This window comes from Sturnira hondurensis, unplaced genomic scaffold (genome assembly GCF_014824575.4).
Source record: "Sturnira hondurensis isolate 20B ecotype Veracruz unplaced genomic scaffold, ASM1482457v3 Scaffold0020787, whole genome shotgun sequence".
NCBI lineage: Eukaryota > Metazoa > Chordata > Mammalia > Chiroptera > Phyllostomidae > Sturnira > Sturnira hondurensis.
The window spans coordinates 921433-941154 of record NW_028093418.1 but is presented as its reverse complement, the minus strand read 5'-3'; the positions used below and the strand labels follow the sequence as shown (position 1 = coordinate 941154).

General features: G+C 50.5%; 1 protein-coding gene across 4 annotated transcripts; it reads right to left on the bottom strand.

The window, feature by feature from the left end:
• Nucleotides 1–208: 208 nt before the first annotated feature.
• Nucleotides 209–17794, bottom strand: SLC25A38 (solute carrier family 25 member 38). 4 transcript variants are annotated; one of them, XM_037030533.1, is made up of 7 exons: nt 17397–17793; nt 6756–6877; nt 6063–6147; nt 5104–5283; nt 4719–4887; nt 2495–2661; nt 209–1005 (listed from the first exon to the last, which is right to left on the bottom strand). In XM_037030533.1, the coding sequence occupies exons 1-7, from the start codon at nt 17463–17465 to the stop codon at nt 883–885; spliced, it is 915 nt and encodes a 304-aa protein (XP_036886428.1). In that variant the 5' UTR covers nt 17466–17793; the 3' UTR covers nt 209–882. The 4 variants fall into 4 exon arrangements, with proteins under 4 accessions (XP_036886428.1, XP_036886429.1, XP_036886427.1 ...); XM_037030534.1 differs by lacking the exon at nt 17397–17793 and adding an exon at nt 7838–7942; XM_037030532.1 differs by lacking the exon at nt 17397–17793 and adding an exon at nt 6954–7482.
• Between the last annotated feature and the right edge of the window lie 1928 nt (nt 17795–19722).

Sequence of the window (19722 nt, the reverse complement as noted above, 5' to 3'; positions counted from 1 at the left end):
AATGAGATCTCAGGGTGGGATAAACGTGTCCCAAAGTTGATTTATGGCGATGGCTATACCACTGAGTAAAGGCACTAAAAACCACTGAACTGTTTATTTGAAATGGGTCACTTGATCACAAGTAGAATACAGCTGTGTAAAAATGTTAAGTCTGAAATTTTAGGACCTATTCAGATCTTAAAACAGAGTGATAACGGTAGGTTTTCCATGAAAGAGTGCTTCATTTTATTTATCCGAACTTGAGTGGCAGAAAAATGCCAGAACTCCGACCTGAACCAGTGCTGGGGCCAAGACACTCATGAGCTTTATGGGGACCCTTAGAGGCTAGGGAGCCACTGTCCTCCCCTTCCGCAGAGCATCCGTGAAGTCAATAAGGGGCCAATTAAGTGTGACACCTTTTCCTCCTCCTACCACCACTGCAGAGGTGGGCTTCAGCCTGGTGACAGGGACTCCTCTCTGCAGAACACCCCGCACCCCCAGCTGGCGCCCATTGGCCACGGCAGGTGGCCCATAGCCTCTCCTGCTGTGCAATTCCCTGCCCAAGAACAGACCCAAAGAGGCACCGTGGTGTAGGGGGGCGGCTGCAGCAGAGACCCCTGACCGAGCTTACTTTGGGGAAATGCTTTCAAGTAGCCTTGCAGGGTGTGCGGACCCTTCCCCTAACCGCCCAATGTCCTCTAAGTACCAGTGACTCCTCTTTTGGGAGGTTCTGAAGGCTTGAGCCAGGCCTATCTATTCTCTACTTGAACTTGGTAACAAGGTGACACATTTGCCTGGCTTTCCAGATAGGACTTCATCCCACTCCAGGACAGTGAGATGAAGCAGCCCTCGGCAGAAACCAGGTGGGGCAACAGATCCCGTCTTTTCCCAGTGCCCTCACGGTCAGGACTTCAGGCCCATCTTGGCCATCATCTCTTCATAGACTGTCCACGCCATGGCTGCCATCAGAGTCCTGCGGAGGGCCCGGGGGACACCGCCTTGGAAGAAGCCACGCAGCCCATAGTCCTAGGAGGAAAACGAATGTCAATGCTCTGTTAAGTGGCAAAATGATTATACCTGGGACAAGGGTGAGGCTGTCTCTCTGTTACCCCATTTTGGAGTCTCAGCTTTTAGACTTTTATAAATAACGTCAAAACTATGACTAATGGTTCCAAGGAGACAATAAACTTTATTACTATTATTATTATTATTATTTTGCCCAGAGGCTAAACCTTATCCTTCTAGGCTTGCTGTCCAGGGGAATTTACTTCTTAGCCGAAGATCTTTACACAGGCCGCTGCGTGCAGGTGCTCAGCAGGTGCGCACGCAGCACCAGGCCCCCCCTCAGGTGGCAGCGGGATGAAGAGCTGCTGGCCAAGGCCTGGGCCCTGGCTCCAGCCTGAAGGAAAAAAGTGCCTTTGTGGCAATTTCTCTTTCTGGGGGGAGCATTTCTTCCTTTTTTTTTTTTTTTTTTTTTTGGTAATTCACTGTATATTCTTGGTGGCCCTATACCAAAGTTTAAAGACAAAATACCTCTTATTCCTCCCTGATAATCTGGAGTGATTTGTTCATTCCTACTGTTATTCCTACCACTTTCACATATACTAAAGAATACATTTCAAACTTTATGATTTTCGTGAAGAGAAAAAAGCAGACAACCGAACGATCAGACTCACCAACAGGTGCTCACCCCCAGGGGGGAACAGACCGTTGGTGTGGCCGAGGCATGTGCTCCCCTGCTGCGAACTGAGCACTCCACAAAAACCCAAAGATGCAGGTGCCAAATCTACCGTGGACAAGGGTTTCTGGCAAATGGTGCCTGTTGGCCAAGGGCCGACTCGGGGGCTTTTGAATGGCACTTTGGTGCCCTTACATCTCCTCTCTGTGTCCTCTTCAGTAACATTGGTGTGCAAGTGAACAGCTAGCACTGAAACAATGTGTTTGCGGGGGTTTCTGGCTGTGTTTCCTCCTGGGTTCTTGATCAGATCCTTAGGTCCCCCTAGACTGCCTGATGCAACAGGTCCCTCCACAAATATCACAGGTCATCCTACTGTAGCGCCCCCCCCAAAAAACTCCAGGTTTTTAGCAGTGGGTTCTCAACCCTGGTAACACACTGGAGTCACTGAGGAACTTAAAATACTGATACCTGGGAATCACCCTCCAGAGATTCTGATATAATCAGCCCAGGCCATGACCTGGGAATGGGGATTTTTAAAAGCCCGAAGGTGATTCTCTTCTGTAAAGGATCAGAGTTACTACTACAGGGTCCAGCAGAAGTAACACCATCAGGGCACGCGAATGTCTCGCACGAGGCGGGACAGCAATTTGAACAGTTCACCTGACATGTCACATGGTGTGCTTGGGTGTGGTAGTGTTATGTTACAGAATTACCTGCTTATGACTTTGTAATAAAAGCTTTTTCTGTAATAAAAGGGGTGTTATCTGGGCCAGGCCCTGCACTCTAGAGAGAGAGCCTTAACCACAATAAGAACAGACACTTATTCTCTCGCCTCACCTTGAAGATGACTGTCACCGCCTGGCCGAACCACCGAAATTTCGCCGGGGACACCTGCATGTGAGTTTTGATAACATCCGCAGGCTGAGTCACCAGCGAGGCCAGGACACCAGCAAGTACCCCACGGCTGAAATTCACAGTGGGAGTGAGGGCCGCATCCAACTGGTCTGAAACAGCACACAGGTGACTCTCAGTGATGCGTAAACTGCACGTTCACCAGGTAAGTGTTAATGCCAAGTGGCCCACTAATTCTTCCCCTAAGCCAGAAGGGTCTAGATTCAAACAAGGTGAAGAATTAAAAATTTTAAAGGTATAATTGATAAAGGTAACTGATAATGGAGTGAAAATTTCATCTCTTCACTACCATCACATAACTGACTCAGGCAAGCTCAGACATATGAATGAAAGGAGCAGGATCTTTTAGATGGATTTATATGGGTTCAGGGTATCTCCCCACAGAGATATTTACACATTACAGAGGAAAAAGTAACCGAGTTTTCAGTGGAGACGCAATCTCATCCATGTGTTAAAAAGTGAACATCACCCACGACAGGTCAAGCTGATGTCACGAGCTTCCTGATGGAAGGCACTGGGGACACAGTATCACTCATGAGGTCCTTTTGCTAAAAATCTCTAACTGAACCTAGTTACAAGGAAACATCCGAAAAACCTAGGCTGAGATTACAAAACTGGTCTATACTGTGGGAAACAAAAAATAAAAGTTGCCACAAAGTATACTGCTGGAACAACTGCAGAAATTAAGACTATAATTGGACTTTAAAGAACTGTATCTGTGTTGCGCCTGACCCACAAGGCTCAGTTGGTTGGGTGTCATCCTGCAAAGCAAAAGATCACTGTTCGATTCCCAGTCGGGGCACACACCTGGGTTGCAGGTTCGGTCCCTGTCAGGGTGCGTGCGAGAGAGGCAACCCATCGATGTTTCTCTCCCACATCAATGCTTCTCTCCCTCTCTTTCCTTCTCTCAAAAATAAATACATAAAATATTAAAAAATAAATAAAAAACTGTACCTATGTTAAATTTCCTGAATCTGGTAACACGGTTACATAAAAATGTCTTTGTTCTTAGGAAATGCACACTGAGGTACTTAAGGGTAAAGGAGCATCATGCCTGCAAGTTACTCTTCAATGATTTGAAATACAAGCAACTTTACACACAGAAAGAGGATAATAAAGGGCCGCAAAGTTATTTGTATGATCCTTGTGGGGTTTTGTGAATTTCAAATGATTTCTAATACCAAATTTAAAAACACTTGCAAAGACAGGTTGAGAAGTTAAAAATGTACATAAAAAGTTTCCCTTACTGCCTTACTCTGCACCGTAACAGGCGGCTGTGACCCGAGTGTCACCCCTCCCGGTGCCCGGGGAGAAGCAAATCTCCCCAAGCAGCCCAGCTGCAGCTCCTCGCCCCCACTGTCATGATGCCAACACCCCCTTCCCAGTGCACTGACGGGTGCAATTCTTTGCTGGAATCATCCACAGACACCACACTGAACGCAGTATCATTCTACGGGATGTTTCTATCGCTACCTGGCTCTGCTTGGATGGGTGTTTACCGCCCACTGAGTTTGCCTTGTCTTGTCCGATATGAGCTTCCTGGCAGGGTGGGCCTGCCCAGATACCTGGAGGCAAGCACCTTTCTCTCCACCCAAATGGAGGACCTCAAAGCCCGTTAATGGTGTACACAGCAAGGGAGGTGAAAATAATACTTTTCTTTCAGCTCCCAACCATTTGGCCTTTCCCAAACTTGTCTGAAAAATGAGTCACATCAATTGCATCTTGAAAAATACGAGGTCTCACCACCAGGCCTCTGACTCAGGGGTCTTGGGCAGGCCCAGCAGTCTTTAGGTCAGGCAAATTTAGGGAGTGTGCTCACGGGACCCGTGCAAAGGTGCTTTATCCCACCCGCTCCCCACTCTAGACTTACAGTCCACCCCTTTCCAAAGGCTAAACGTCAAGGGTAGGGACCGCGTCTGCCACATCCCAACACCCAAACACCTCACAGCGGCCTGCCGTGCCTGGAGAGGGGGCGGGCAGGAGTCGCCCCGCCTCTCACTATGCTCAGGCTGTTCCCAAACTGCACTCAGGACGCGGGGCTGCTAAGGGCAGCAGACCGTCTCCTGGCCATCAGAAACGGTCATGGAGAAAGTGCTGGGAACGCGTTTTGGGAGGGTCTCTTCCCCACCCCACCTTCCTTTAACCGTACCCTGGGACACGATGTTTTTGGTCTGGGTGTAAAACATTAGGTAGATGCCAGAGAAGGGTGCGTCCCGAAGCAGTGTCGCTGTCAGGCCACGGAAGAGGCCCCGGGGGCCCTCACTGCGGTAGATGCTCCTCAGGGCTGCGTAGATGCTCTCGTAGCCAAACCTTCCACTCTGCAGAGGAAGCACAGGGCCCGGGACTCGCATGGATGGAACCCAGCCACCTCCGGGGCAAGTGGCACTACCAGGGCACCGCATGCACCCATGGGCTCTCTGGCCACACCGACTGTTAGTTTATAAACTGGGAGGTGAAGTGACATCAGCAGCCACCTGACTCCAGAGCCCCGTGCCCGTTTCCCCACCCTGACGGCCCAAAGCCACCCAACTCACCTCATAACGCGTCTTGATGACAGTGATGGGTGACATGCAGACCCCTGCAACTGAGCGAGAGCCCACCCCCAGCATGACCGACTCCATGGCGGTGGGGGGGTGGCCTCGCAGGACGTACTGCTTCAGAGTGTACAGGCTGCTGAAGTAGATCCCAACGCCGGGGACACACCTCACCATGGACTGCAGTGGGGGGTGGTCAGAGGAGGAAAGAAATGAAGGGCCCACACTGTAAGATACTGTCCTAACTGGGTTTCCCCCAAAGACCCAATTTTCATGCAAGCAGTTGATTTAAGGTGTGGGAGCAACGTCAGCAGGAGAGAGGGAAGACAGCCAACAAGGGTGTGTTATCTAATCAGTTACTGAGACCTGACCCCTCAGGGCGTGGGCTGTGGTGGGGAGGGGAGGGAGGCCTCCGCCTAAACATCAACTCTCACTTTTCCCTGGGGGGAGCATTCACTCCCTGGCACTTCCAAAGGGAATTCCTAAGACCAGAAAAAGCCTTCAGATGAAGAAACTCTAATGTGGAGGTCTCAGCCCTCCCCCACTGGAGGGTAAGGGCAAGGTATGCTGGCTGGCAGGATGGCCGGCTGCAGCTTCCTCTGCCCTGGGGACTGTGCCGCACAAGGAAGTGAGGCCTTGTTATGCACAGAGGTCACAGTCCCCAGCCCTCATGCAGAGGTCAGGAACAGCAGGGAACCTGGGCAGTGGCCGGCTGCAGCTTCGTCTGCCCTGGGGACTGTGCCGCACAAGGAAGTGAGGCCTTGTTATGCACAGAGGTCACAGTCCCCAGCCCTCATGCAGAGGTCAGGAACAGCAGGGAACCTGGGCAGGAAGACCACAGAGGTCCTCCCACCAGCCCCCAACGCTCACGTTTGCTTAAAGGGGAGGATAGCAAGGTAGGTAAGAAATGGCTGGTCATGAAGGACAGGGTGCAGGAGAAGATCCCAAGGGCAGCTTACGGGGGACATCCCTTTCCAAAGGCCCAGAAGGCTCTCGGTGCGGACCACCTGCAGGAACAGAGCCAACATCCCGATTCGTCTGGATCTGAGGGCAGAAGACAGCATGGGGGAAGGGGAGGGAAAGTCACTCAGACCACCTCCCCTCTCAGAAGAGAGCTCCCCACTCAAAGACTTGTCTGCATGGGCGCTTTCCTAGGGCCCTTAATAATCTCTACAACGCCTGCTGGAAGCTCGGAGTTCTTCTGTGTCACGATTGACACCTACGTGTCTATCTGTCCACTCACACTGCACTCAAGGGGGTCGCTTCTGTTTTATAGCCTTCCGTCTTAGGTACCGCAAACTTCCCCCAGTGCTGAACCCAATATGGGGACACAAAAAAGACACTCAACACCTGCTGCTCAGTTCCGGTGTTACAGGCAGGCAAATACAATGCAAATGTCACTGAGGCAGGTCCCAGGAAGCTGCTCAGGGAAGGACCCCATTTAATTAATAATAAATTACATTAATTAATGTAAAAAGTATTCACAGAAAAAAACTATATACATGAAACCCATGAGAGCTGGGCCTGGCCTGTTTTCCTGTGAGCACCCAGTAGGCGTGAAGGTGACTTTGCACAGGACAGATGCTCCCGTGTCTGAGAAGCCGCTGAAACTGGTTCTTCAGGGAAACGGGGGTGGGGGCGGCAGGCCTTACCCAGGGGCAGAGGGCTGGAGAGTCTGCAGTCGCGTTTTGAGGAGATCCAGGGGCTGGAAGAGGAGGGTAGAGCAGGTGCCGCTGATGGAGCCGCACAGGAAAGCTTTGATCACCGGGTGCAACTGCAGGGCAAGGGGAGGCGGTCAGCAGCTCTGCCTCAGCGAGCCTCTCCTGTGCAAGGGTCCCGCACAAACTCACCTGCGGGCGCCCTGCCTGATCTTCCCACTTCAGAGGGAAAAGCGCAGCCAGGTGGGAACAGTGCGCCAGGCTGCTGAGAGCACAGTACACTGGGAGGGGCGGCTCTCTGGTCTTGGTGTGGACAGTAACTTCGCTCCTGCTGAGCACCATGTCTGTTTCCATCTGTGAGTTATGTCGCTAAGCACCCCCCCACCCAGGGGTCCCCACAGTAAAAGTTATGGCCCATCTCCTTATCATCACAAAAGCAAAGTCAACTGATCACGGTGTTTTCAACGCTGACCAGCTGGTTTCCAGACTCCCGTGGCTACGGGGCCTGTGGCCGTTCACAGCAACACGGCAAAGGAAGCGAAACCTTAAGCTCAGCAGCAAGGCAGATACAGGCGCCGCTTCCTCTGAAACCTGTGAATTTCTCTAATTTAAATCTTTCCCTTCTCTAGAGCAAGAAACTGCAAAAAATTGAAGAGCAATTCAAGGAAGAGCGAGAAATTGAAAACTTATTTGCAAAAATAATGAAGGAGAACTTCCTCAGTCTGGCAAAGGAAAAGTATGGACCCAAGGAAGCACACACCAAGGCACATCATCATTACATGAGCCAAGATTAAAGAGGAGAGAATCCTAGAAGCAGCAAGAGAAAAGGGGACAGTCACCTACAAAGGAGTTCCCATCAAACTGTTAGCTGATTTCTCAAAAGAGACCTTACTGGCAAGAAGGGGCTGGAAAGAAATATTTGAAGTCATGAAGGCAAGGACCTACATCCAAGATTGCTCTATCCAGCAAAGCTATCGTTTATAATGGAAAGGCAGATAAAATGGCCCTTCCCAGATAAGGTCAAGTTAAAGGAGCTCATCATCGCCAAGCCCTTATTATATGTGTCCTTCTCTTACGTGGCCTCTCTCCTGCATCTGAAATGGCTGACGGCCTCGCCTCTCAGCTTTTGGGTTTCCTCTCCTCTTCCCAGAGGTCCTGCCGGTTCTTCTTTGCTGTAGATGTTGGTGTTCCTCTTATCTCCTCCGGCTGCAGCCTCTCAGGGCAACCTCGCCCTGCCCACACCCACGCCACGCACAGCGACAAGGCCCGCACTTCAGCCTGGGGCAGCCTCTCTGCAGCCTCCGCTATCCCCATGCCTCCTCCACCTCCTGTCGGCACACCGGGGTCTGAAACTCAGCGTTCCAAAATGGAAACTCAGTCACCCAAAGGGTCGTGGGTTCAACTCCCAGTCAGGGCCTCTTTGGGAGCCAGGGTTGTGGGCCAGTTCCTCAGCAGGGGGTGTGCGAGAGGCAACCACACATTGATGTTTCTCTCCCCCACTTCCCGTCTAAAAATAAATAAAATCTTAAAACCTTATACCCATTGATTCCAGAGAGAGGGGAAGGAAGAAAAAAACATCACTCAACTGCCTCCTGTACGCACCCTGATCAGGGATGGAACACACAACCAGGCATGTGCCCTGACCGGGAACCGAACCCGTCACCTTTTGGTTTATGGGAGGACGCTCCAACCAACTGAGCNAAAGGAAACAGTTACCTACAAGGAGTTCCCATCAGACTGTCAGCTGATTTCTCCAAAGAGACCTTACAGGCAAGAAGGGGCTGGAAAGAAGTATTCCAAGTCATGAAATCCAAAGACCTACATCCAAGACTGCTCTATCCAGCAAAGCTTTCATTTAGAATGGAAGGGCAGATGAAGTGCTTCTCAGATAAGGTCAAGCTCAAGGAGTTCATCATCACCAAGCCCTTATTATATGAAATGTGAAAGGGACTTATGTAAGAAAAAGAATAAGATCAAAACTATGAACAGTAAAATGACAACAAACCCACAACTATCAACAACTGAACCTAAAAAAGGCAAAAACAAAAACAAACTAAGCAAACAACTAGAACAGGAACAGAATCACAGAATGGAGATCACAGGGAGGGTTATCAGCAGGGAGGGGGAGGGGAGAGAATGGGAGAAAAGGTACAGGGAATAAGAAGCATACATGATAGTTACAAAATAGACAGGGGGAATATTAAAAATAGTATAGGAAATGTAGAAGCCAAAGACCTTATATGTACGACCCATGAACGTGAACTAAGAGGGGGGGTGGGGAAAGCAGGTGGGAGGGAATGTGCAGGGCAGAGGGGAATAAAGGTGGGAAAAATGGAACAACTGTAATAGCATAATCGATAAATATACTTTAAAAAGATAAAATAAAATAAAACTTTCCCCTCTCTCACACCCACACATCTCTCTGGGAGGTAGGCAGCTCGCGGTACCTGGCGCAGACCAGTGGGCTCTCCTGGTCTGGCGGGCTCTCCTTTCAGCCAGGACGGTCCCACACACTGGAGAACCCAGAGGCACCGCCGGGAAGGGCAGGACTCCATCACAACTAACTGCACTCCCCCCAGGCAAGGCCCAGAGCCCTCACAGCATGCCCCAGGATCCAGCCTCAATCACACATGGCTGTGAAAAGACACTTTTGCAAATCCAATAAGAGGTTGGCCATTTCTCCAACAGGAAGGATGGGTGGCTAGAGTCAAGGTGAATACAACTAGCATGCCTTCCGGTGCTTTGACAGAACCTCAGGAGTGTGGTCTTGGGGCAAGCACACACTATTCCATTGTTGGAGCGATCACGGCAGCCCTGGGGTTGCACGCAGCTTTCTGAGTTTGCATCTTGGCTGAACCAAGTTTGCATCTCGGCTGAACCAAGTCGGCATACACCGATTTCTACCGAAATTATGATTCCATGACATATTTTGAGGAGATGAGGAAGGTTGACATCTCAGAAGGCAAAGTGATTTTGGAAGGTCAAGAATTTATTTGGGGTGGGGTCTGTGCAAGTTTGTCACCGACCCATGACCCTGAACTATGAAACGTGAGTAATTGAGCTAAGGAATTGTTTCTCTTGATAAATAAACAATTACGAAATACTGTGAAAAAGATCCAATCAGGAAAGGAAGCCTTCTCCAAAGGAAGACACTTGGCAAACTCCACTCATAAAGGTCTTCTCTCCCCTCATCATTTTTAAAGATTTTATGTATTTATTTTTTAGAGAGAGGAGAAGGGAGAGAGAAAGAGAGGGAGAGAAACATCGATGTGTGAGAGATACATTGGTCAGTTCCCTCTTGCACGCCCCCAACTGGGGAGCTGGCCCACAACCCAGGCCTGTGCCCTGACTGGGAATCAAACCAATGACCTTTGGTTTGCAGACCGGCACTCAATCCACTGAGCCACACCAGCCAGGACTCCCCTCATTATATTTAAATAAATGGTGTACTGTGATCCCAAAACACTACTAAGATGAATATGAAGTTGCCTTTAACCAACGCGTTCATAATCTGTGACATTGTTTTCCAGAGAGGAGAGATCACTCCACATTCCACCAACCCAGCCAGCCTCAAGTCATAACTGGAATTACTGAGAAGGCTAATGGGGAAAGGACTAGATAAGTTCACATAGCAAATACTGGAACTTATAACTATGTCCAAGTAGCTTGCAAAAGTCTCAAAGGCAGTAGCATCAGTGAGACAAGTGAAACAGAGCACAGCTTCGACGAGTCTGTGTCTGCACTCAGAGCCCTCTCGCCCAAGGCCAGGTGCCTGCTCCTCCCGGTCACACGGACTCCCAGAACGCCGGGTTTCTCAGCCTCACCGGAGACCCTGCAGCATCAGTGAGCGGTTCTTCCCTGCACACCAGGCCTCTTCCTCGCAGCGGTGGATCCAGTGCCTGGAGACAAGCTCCCCAGTGCCCCATCAGTCCGGCCTGATGGCAGGCTACCTCCTGTTCCTTGTCACTAGTCACCCCTCAGGCCCCACCATTTGTCATCCTGCTGAGGCTCCCCCACTGCCTGCTTGCTGAGGACTTGCTGTGCCCCAGGACCCCTGTCCCGCAGGTGTCCTTCTCTTACGTGGCCTCTCTCCTGCATCTGAAATGGCTGACGGCCTCTCCTCTCAGCTTTTGGGTTTCCTCTCCTCTTCCCAGAGGTCCTGCTGGTTCTTCTTTGCTGCAGATGTTGCTGTTCCTCTTATCTCCTCTGGCTACAGCCTCTCAGGGCAACCTCACCCTGCCCACACCCACGCCACGCACAGCGACAAGGCCCGCACTTCAGCCCGGGGCAGCCTCTCTGCAGACCGATATCCCCATGCCTCCTCCACCTCCTGTCGGCACATGGGGGTCTGAAACTCAGCGTTCCAAAATGGAAACTCAGTCAACCAAAGGGTCATGGGTTCAATTCCCAGTCAGGGCCTCTTTGGGAGCCACGGTTGTGGGCCAGTTCCTCAGCAGGGGGTGTGCGAGAGGCAACCACACATTGATGTTTCTCTCCCCCACTTCCCATCTAAAAATAAATAAAATCTTAAAACCTTATACCCATTGATTCCAGAGAGAGGGGAAGGAAGAAAAAAACACCACTCAACTGCCTCCTGTACGCACCCTGATCAGGGATGGAACACACAACCAGGCATGTGCCCTGACCGGGAACCGAACCCGTCGTCACCTTTTGGTTTATGGGAGGACACTCCAACCAACTGAGCCACCCTGCCGGGGCTGCTGCCATTTTTCAAATGTGACAATTTAAGAAAAACAGGTCAGTGTCCCTGACTAAATAGTCGGGTTTAACAATTCCTGCGGCATACCCGCTGCTCTAGTCCACTTTCCACCCAGCAGCCAGAGTCATCTTTCAAAACTGCAAGTCTGCCCACCCTGCTTCGAGGAGCAAACACCTTCCTCGAGAGGCCTGAACTAAAACTGAAAAACGATACCCTTTCATTGTTCCTTATTCGTTTCAGGGAAGAGTCCAAACTGCTGGCTGACGAGACCTCCCGAGTCACCNCCAACAGCCGGAACACTGGGGGGATCTCTGCTCTCTCCACATACGCGTTTCTTTGCTCACGGCGTGTTTGCCAGAGACAGAGCACCACTTGGCGGCACAGAAAACGAAGGGGGGCCTCAAAACCCCTCCCTGACGGTAACACGCAGGAAGAAAGGGATAATGAGGAAATAAACCTCATTAATGCTCTGAACCCAGGGGACAGAGGCTCAGAGGCTTCCTTGCCATCACGCCTTTGGGGAACTGCCCCTGGAGTGGAGACCGCAAAGCCAATGGCTCCACCCCTTCAGGATGTAGAAGGGGTTTCACCAGCCTGGGCAAGTCACCCTGTAGAGCCAGGGGGCTCCCAATTCAGAGCAAGCCAACTCCCTTTGAGGCAACATCCTGCAGGTGGAGGAACTCAGGTAGGCCAGCCGCTGGCTACTATCGGGCCCATCCTCCACTCTGCTGACTCACTCTCCTCCTTCAGACTTACTACTGAACTGGAGGAGTTCTAAACCACACCTGCCACGTCCAGTCCCAGCGCCAACCATGCTGTCTGACAAACTCCGAGCATGGGGAGGACGACTTCAAAGAAGCTTGTTTCCGCCCGGCGGAGGTGGCAATGAATGGATATGTGGTGTTGATTTTAATCTTGCTGTCTCTTGGTGTTCTAACCTCTACTTTTCTGATAGTTTGGAATCTCCTAGAAATGCTGGCCATTCTCAGAGCTGAACAGCAACTAGGTCAGGCTGAGAACAATATCACCTTGGCCTTTCCCCAAAATAACACCTCCTTCCCTGACCTGATTAAGCAATTGTAGGATATGATGATATCAGCTAGTAGGGGGCCTGGAATACCCAAGGCAGCCCCCTTAAGTAAGTCCCGAGGCAAATCCCCTCTAATGAAATAGCCCCTGAATGTCTAAAGTTGTTGGAATTACAGCCCCTCCTTTACCTTGAATAGGGATATATATCTATTAGAATTAGACAGGCAAAGAAATAGGAGAAGCTAGTTAGCTATTAAACATGTAAAAAACAGTTACTAGGGAGACAGAGTTTATAGACAGAAAGATAGATAGCTAAGATAGACATTACAAAGGCTTATAATGAGTTTCCTAACCTCTGCTTGGTCTAGCGTATCGTTTTGCCCCATGACTAACTCTGAGAACTTTAATAAATAATAGGACATTCAAACTCTGTACATAGAGTTATTTTAAGTTGTCTGATTAATGGTTCTCCCGGTCAAAATAACTTTTGTTTAACATAACTGACACTATGGGAACTTTCGTACTTTTCCTGGTTACCTTTGTATTGGTTTTTTCTGCTTAACTGATCATGCTATGCACCTATAAATGTTAATCACTACCAGAAATGAAAATATAAAAACCTGCTTGTACTTGCAATAAACGGAACAGTGCTTCGCCTGCCTTTGAGCTGTGTAGTTGCCTGTTACCCAGCGCCGACGCCTATCCTCACCTCGAGGGACCCCTGGACCCTGCTGCGGCTGGACCGAGGCACACACCCCCATCCCCCCAACCCCCACTGGGTAGGGATGATCCTCAGAGAATGGTAGATCACCTTGTCGCCTCCACTTTTGCCATTCATCTTCCAACCTGGGCAGATGTACAGGTTCTCCTAAGCGTTTTGCTCATTACAGATGAGAAAGGGCAGGTTATAAATACGGCAAGGGCAGAGGCCCAGCGTTTCCGAGATGAAGGTCCCACTGGGACCGCTACCCAGTTGGGGCAATTCCTGTGGTGGAGCCTAAGTGGGACCCAAATAATAGTGGGGGCCAAGCCCCCCTGAAACCTTACAAAAGGTGTATGATGGAAGGACTTAGAAAAGGAGTACCCCCGCAGAGGAGCCTGCATTTGACACACTCTTCGGCAAAGGCCAGATGAGGGTCCTTCTGTATTTTTAGGGAGGACCTATCGGGCTCTTAGGAAGCACACTGATGCTGACCCAGAGGCACCAGAAAATGTGAGGATGATAAACATGACTTTTATTGGGCAGAGTGCCCCAGATATTAGAAGGGAATTCCAGTGTGTAGGTGGGAAATAGGTAACAAGTCCCGCTCAGCTGGTGGACATAGCATTTCAAGTTCACAAGACCCAGGAAACAGGGAAGACAAACCAGGCCTTGGTGCTTTTAGAAGCAGATAGGGGAGCCCAAAAGAAGAAGCAGGACCCTAAAGGAAAGAAAAGAGACTCATTAGGCGCCCACCACTGTGACTGTGGCAGGGAGGGCCCGAGGAAGGGAGGAAAGACTGTAGGCACAGATGAGTGTGCCCACTGCAGGGAGGAGGCTGCCGGAGGGATGAGCGCCTGACTCACAGAAGGGCAGACGGAGACGGGAGTCCTCTCGAACAATGCTAAAAAGGAGACCGGGGGATGATGACGAATGGGGAGGCCCAGGGCTCCATTGGGTGTCTCCTGACCTATCACTGTTTCTCCGGAAGAGCCCTGGGGTACAACCGACTGTGTGGAAGAAGCCAATCAATTTCTCTGTAGATATGGAAGCTGCATACTCAGTATTCAACACAAAACTAACTAAGAAAAGTTCTAGTGAAGTAACAGTTACTGGAGTGACTGGCCAGCTACAACCTCTGGAATGCCAGCTGGGGATCAAAAGCTTACGTATAGTTTTCTCTACATGTCAGATGGTCTCATTCCATTGCTGGGCCGAGATTTACATTGTAAACTGCATGCACAAATAGCTTTTTCTCCAGAGAAGCAGCGGTTACATGTGGAGGTCCCACTGGAACATGCCCTCCCACTACAGGCGTTTCTGACCTGTCCGGAAGGTCCTGGAAGTAAACTCTTCCCACCTGAGATCAGCGAACTTGTCCATCACTCTTTGGGCTGATGGAACCCCGGGGAAAGCAGTTAACGTGCAATCTGTAAAGATAAATCTAAAAGAGGGGGTACGGGTCCCACAAAAGAGGCCATACCCCCTCAAGAAGGAGGTTTAGAGGGGATCCAGCCAGCGATGCAGAAGTTTTTAAAACTGGGATTAATTGGGCCACGCCAGTCACCCTATGACGCCCCCATTCTGCCCATCAAAAAGCCTCACTGATGACTGAATATCGGTTTGTACAGGGTCTCAGGGCCCGAAATGACATTGTTCAGGACATTTGTCCTACAGTGCCCAGTCCTTACATCCTGTTGACCATGGAGCCTGAGGACAATACGTGGCTTTCAGTCCTGGACTTGAAGGACGCCTTTTTCCACACCCCATGAGATGAATAGGCTCAGCTACTGTTTGCCTTTGAATGGCAGAACCTAGAGGCTAAAGCCACATTCCAATACCACTGGACCGTGCTGTACAAGGATCTGAGAACTCCCCAACGATATTAGGGAAGTGTTGGCAAGAGACCTAAGGGATGTTCAGTTGAAATCAGTTCTTTTGAAATGTGCAGATGACCTATAGCCAGCAGCAACTATGAGGACTGCACAACACCATCACACTCCTAAATCATTTAGAAAAACGGGACATGAGGTGTCACTTCATAGGGCCCAGATTTGCAAACAGGAAGTAGGCCCAGGTTTGCAAATAGGAAATAGCTTATCCGGGATTTCAACTAAAACAGGGTACCAGGAGCCTAATGGCAGACAGAAAGCAATCCATTGCTGCATTAAAAATCCCAGAGAACCGAAGGCAGCTTCGTGGATTCCTGGAAGTTACAGGGTTTTGTGGAATTTGGACTCCAAACTTTGGACTCATAACAAAGTCGCTATATAATTCCTTGAAAGGACTGGACTCTGAACCCTTCGAATGGACAGGTGATTGTCCAGTAGCATTTGATACCTTGAAGGAAAAGCTGGTTTGGGCTCCTGCACTAGGACTGCCCGATTAACTGCCAGTTCCCTGCCTTTCAAATTGTATGTTCACAAAAGGCAGAGAACTGGACTGCAGGTGCTAACCCAGACTCTAGGAAATATACCCTAACCCACAGCCTACTCTCAAAGAAGCTGGATCACACAACGACAGGAGGCCACCATGTCTCCAGGCAGTAAGTAGCGACTACCCGTGACAACAGGAAGCTGAGAATTTTCCCTTGGGACAGCCCACTACAATGTTGGTACCACACAGGTTCTGACTCAACTGGAACAGAAGGAGGGTACTGGCTGACAGCAGGGTATATGAGGAAATGCCAGGCCATTCTGCTGGACAATCCAAGTGTTACCTTGCAAACCACCACAACCCCGAACCCAGCCACCCTATTCCCAGATGAGGGGGAGGACTCAGCCCTTCACCATGAGTGCTTAGAAATTACTGACCAGGTTTATTCCAGCCAGCCAGATCTGCTGGGCCAGCCACTGGTGGCACCAAACTGGGAGCTGTATACAGAGGGACACAGACACATGGACAATGGCCAGTGGTGAGCTGGACATGCAGCAGTCACCACAGACAATGTAGCAGAAGCCCAAGCCCTTGCACCAGGAACCTCAGCACAAAAGGCTGCACTAACAGTCCTCACAAGAGCTTGAATGCTGTCCCAAGGAGAGAAGGTTAACATACACAGACTCCAAGTGTGCCTTCATGATAGTTCATGCCCATGGAGCAATTTGGAGGGAGAGAGGACTGGCAATTCTTACATCCCTTAGGAAAAAAAAAAAAACTGTGCCCTGACCAGTGGCCCAGTTGGCTGGAGCATTGTCCTAGACACCAAAAGATTGTGGGGTTCCATCCCTGGTGAGGACCCAAAAGAGGGGCAAACAATAGATGATGTTTCTCAGCTGCCCCCCCCCTTCCTCTCTCCAAAAATCAATCAAAACGTATCCTTGGGTAAGGTTTAAAATAGATAGATGGATAGGCAATAGACAGTAAATCTCGTTGTCAAGCTGGAAGGCCCAGAAAGATAAATAGGTAACCACGTTTCCAAAGATGAAAATAAATATTGCTGCTTAAAAAAAAAAAAATCCGCACTCTGCCGCTGGCGAAAGTGCCTCCAGACTCAGACTTCCGAGGGAGAGCTGCTGTATTTCCGAGGCCCTCCAGGCCAAGGCCACGCCCCATTGCGGGCTCCACCCACCACCAGTAGTAACTCAGCCCAACAGCCCTTCCTGGCGCACCTGGCCAGCCCCACCTCCACCAATAGCGGCCCGGCGGCTCCACTACCTCAGCCAACCTGGACGCCTGGGGGCGTGGCCTTGCGGCACTCACTGACGACTCCAATCACCGTCCCACTCACCTAGCCTTTCCCCGGCGGGAGCAGAAGTCCCAAATGCGCTCTCTCTCCCTACACGCGACGACCCCAACGTCTCCGGCGTGGGGCTGTTACTGGGCCTTGCGATGCCCCAACTATCTACCCGGGTGCCCTCCCACCTGCCACTCCAGGCATCCAAACCTAAGCAAGCAAAGTTCAGCAGCTCTCGCACCTCATTCGAGGCCTCACGGGAACATTCTCCCGAAATCCCCCAAGGCCCCGTCAATTTCGCCCATCTCTACCCGGATACCACTGCACAGCGCGACCTTTGCTCCTCTGCCCCAAGCGATGGGCTGCAATCCCCTCTCCCTCCTCCTCCCCCGTCAAGTCCCCAACTCTACGCGCACCCAGGGCGCGGGAATGGCTCCACGAGGGCCGTTGACCCTTGGCAACTTCCCCGAGCCGGCAGTCCTGGAACCCCTGCCACCCTTTCCGGCAGTTTACCATAAGCGTTTCCATCCTGTCTCCGACATCTTGAGGTTGTAGCAGCGCCGGGCTTGAATTTTGAATCATTGGAGGAGGCCTGTTGAGTGCACTGGGCTCAGGAGCTCGTCGGCGGGAGCTCAGGCCGGGCCCTGGCGACTCTGGAGAAAGCAGAGTGGTGACGGTAGCTGTGCTCTCTACCACCTCCCCGTCGGTGTCGGGACCTGTGTGGTCCGGGGCTGCGTGCGCGGCTCCGGAGTGCCGTACGAACCTGCACCCGGGAACTGCTTGCGGCTTTTCACTTGTTCGGCAGACACTGCTGCTCTGATCTGCAGCATATTCTGCCCAGACTTCAGGACTGGAGAAGCTTGGGTTAAACGTATGGGAGGCGTGGAGAAGGCCGGAGGAACTAGATAGAACCTTGGGATTTAACTTCCGGGGTCGGACGTTGGTCTGGAGCTGTTGAGGGCGTGCTCTTTAGTGCCGCCTGGTGAAGACATCCGGAACTGCAGGGCCCGCGGTTTCCCTGCGCCCGGGGCCTTAGCCGACTGCTCTGTGGCGAATTTTATTTTGGGGGCAAAGTCGACGCATTTACAGTAGAGATACAGTAGCCAGTAGCTCTTTGTGGCTCTTAAACACTTGAAATATGGCTATTATGACTGAAGAACTGAATGTTTTATTTTGTTTCATTTTATATTAAAAACTGAAGCTGTGTGGAATACTTTTCTGTTAAACACGACTTAGTTCTGGCAGACGAACATTTCTCTTTAAGCACTGAAAAGCGAGGGTCGGAATTGAACGTGCTGCAATTACTCACACACCCGATGTCTAAGGCATGTATTAATAAGGCAAAATAAAATATCGTATTAATAATTTTTATATTTTGCCTGTTGAAATAAGAATGTTTTGGACTGTTGGGGTTAGGTGTAACATATTACTAAGATTAATTTTAGCTCTTTCGGTTTACTTTTTTAATGTGACTACTAGAACACTTAAAATTACACATGCAGCTTGCACTACATTTCTACTGGGTGGCACTTGTCTATCTAGATGACTAAGATATGGTTTTCTCTTTCATCTGTACTCAGTCAATGACTTTTTGGTCTCCCAGCTTCCCATTATTTCTCTCTGGCCCATCCGTTGGAGGGAATCACCGCTGGGATCCTGACCTCCTGTTGAAAAAGGCAGGCTCATGCCTTCAGCGGCCGTGGTTACGAAAGCCCAAACCTTTCATAGCAACAACCTTCATTTCTTTCCACTGTCCAGTCTTCACCCTTCAGGTCGGGGAAGACCAGTGATTAAAGAAGCAAGAAGTTCCCTTTGAGGCTTTGTTCCTCTGCTCCCGAGGCCCAAGGAGCAGGCAAGTAAGTGTGCTCTTTACACCCAGGGGGGATTGAGCAATGCATTACACACACACACACACACACACCCCTCTCTCAAAAGATTGCAGAGTACTTCACTATCCCTTGTTCTAAGATGCAAGGTTCATTCTCTTCGTGTAGCATTGGCTAACCAAACCATTTTTTTTACATACCAAAAAAGGCCTGCTTTTACCCCTCACCCTTCTGTCCCCATTAAGGCAAAGATCCTGCTTATAAGAAATCATTGATGGGTGTGTTTCAGAGGCTGCTCTTGACCATTCTGTGGGTGGAGGCAGAGATGAGACCTAGCATGAAGGCCTGCTGCCCACTGCCCCACCCTCAGCAGGTATGTTGGCTTGGCTCTGGGCTCAGAAGAAATGGGCTGGCTTGTGAGGGCGTTGATGTCTGCCAGGTTTCCTCCTCTGCATCTCTTCCTGCCGCACTCCCACCCCTGGAGCCCAGAATCCCCCCATCCTCGCCAGCCCTCCTCCCTTCTTCTCCGGAATGACGCGGCCTGTAAGACCATGTGAAAGGAGCATTATCTGTCAGTAGAAGAGTGGGAGCTTGGGGGCAGTTCAGTGGCAGAGCTCGGAGGAGTGAATTAAAAAAATTAAAGGAAAAGCACCTGGTGAAAACATTGTGCGTTAGTTCAGAACAAGGTCCTTAATATCAGGCAAGGCTTTCCTGACCTGTTTGCAGTCCGTGGAAGGTGATTTCACTTCTATGACCTAACTCCCCTTGTTACACATGGGGTCTCCCGTATCCAATCTGGCCCTTTTATTCCCTTGGTTAAATGTGAAGGTTACAGGACGCCTTCCCTACCCAGTGACTGCAGCCACTGTGCAGGACGGAGTACGTACATACCAGTTTGCACCCATGGCCCCTTCTCAAACCCCTATTCACAGCCAGCTCTGGCATCTGGAGGACTTTCCGCTATCCAGGAAGAAAGGGATGGAATGAATATGGGACACTGAGAATGAATGGGT

Bases quoted from the DNA above. Each gene is read 5' to 3' on its own strand.
- SLC25A38 (XM_037030532.1), bottom strand. From the start codon at position 7,115: ATGGAAACAGACATGGTGCTCAGCAGGAGCGAAGTTACTGTCCACACC. The intron at 4,888-5,103 runs GTGAGTTGGGTG...CTTCCTCTGCAG, and splicing joins TCATCAAGACGCGTTATGAG to AGTGGAAGGTTTGGCTACGA. The intron at 1,006-2,494 runs GTGAGGCGAGAG...TTTTCCTCCTAG, and splicing joins CGGTGACAGTCATCTTCAAG to GACTATGGGCTGCGTGGCTT.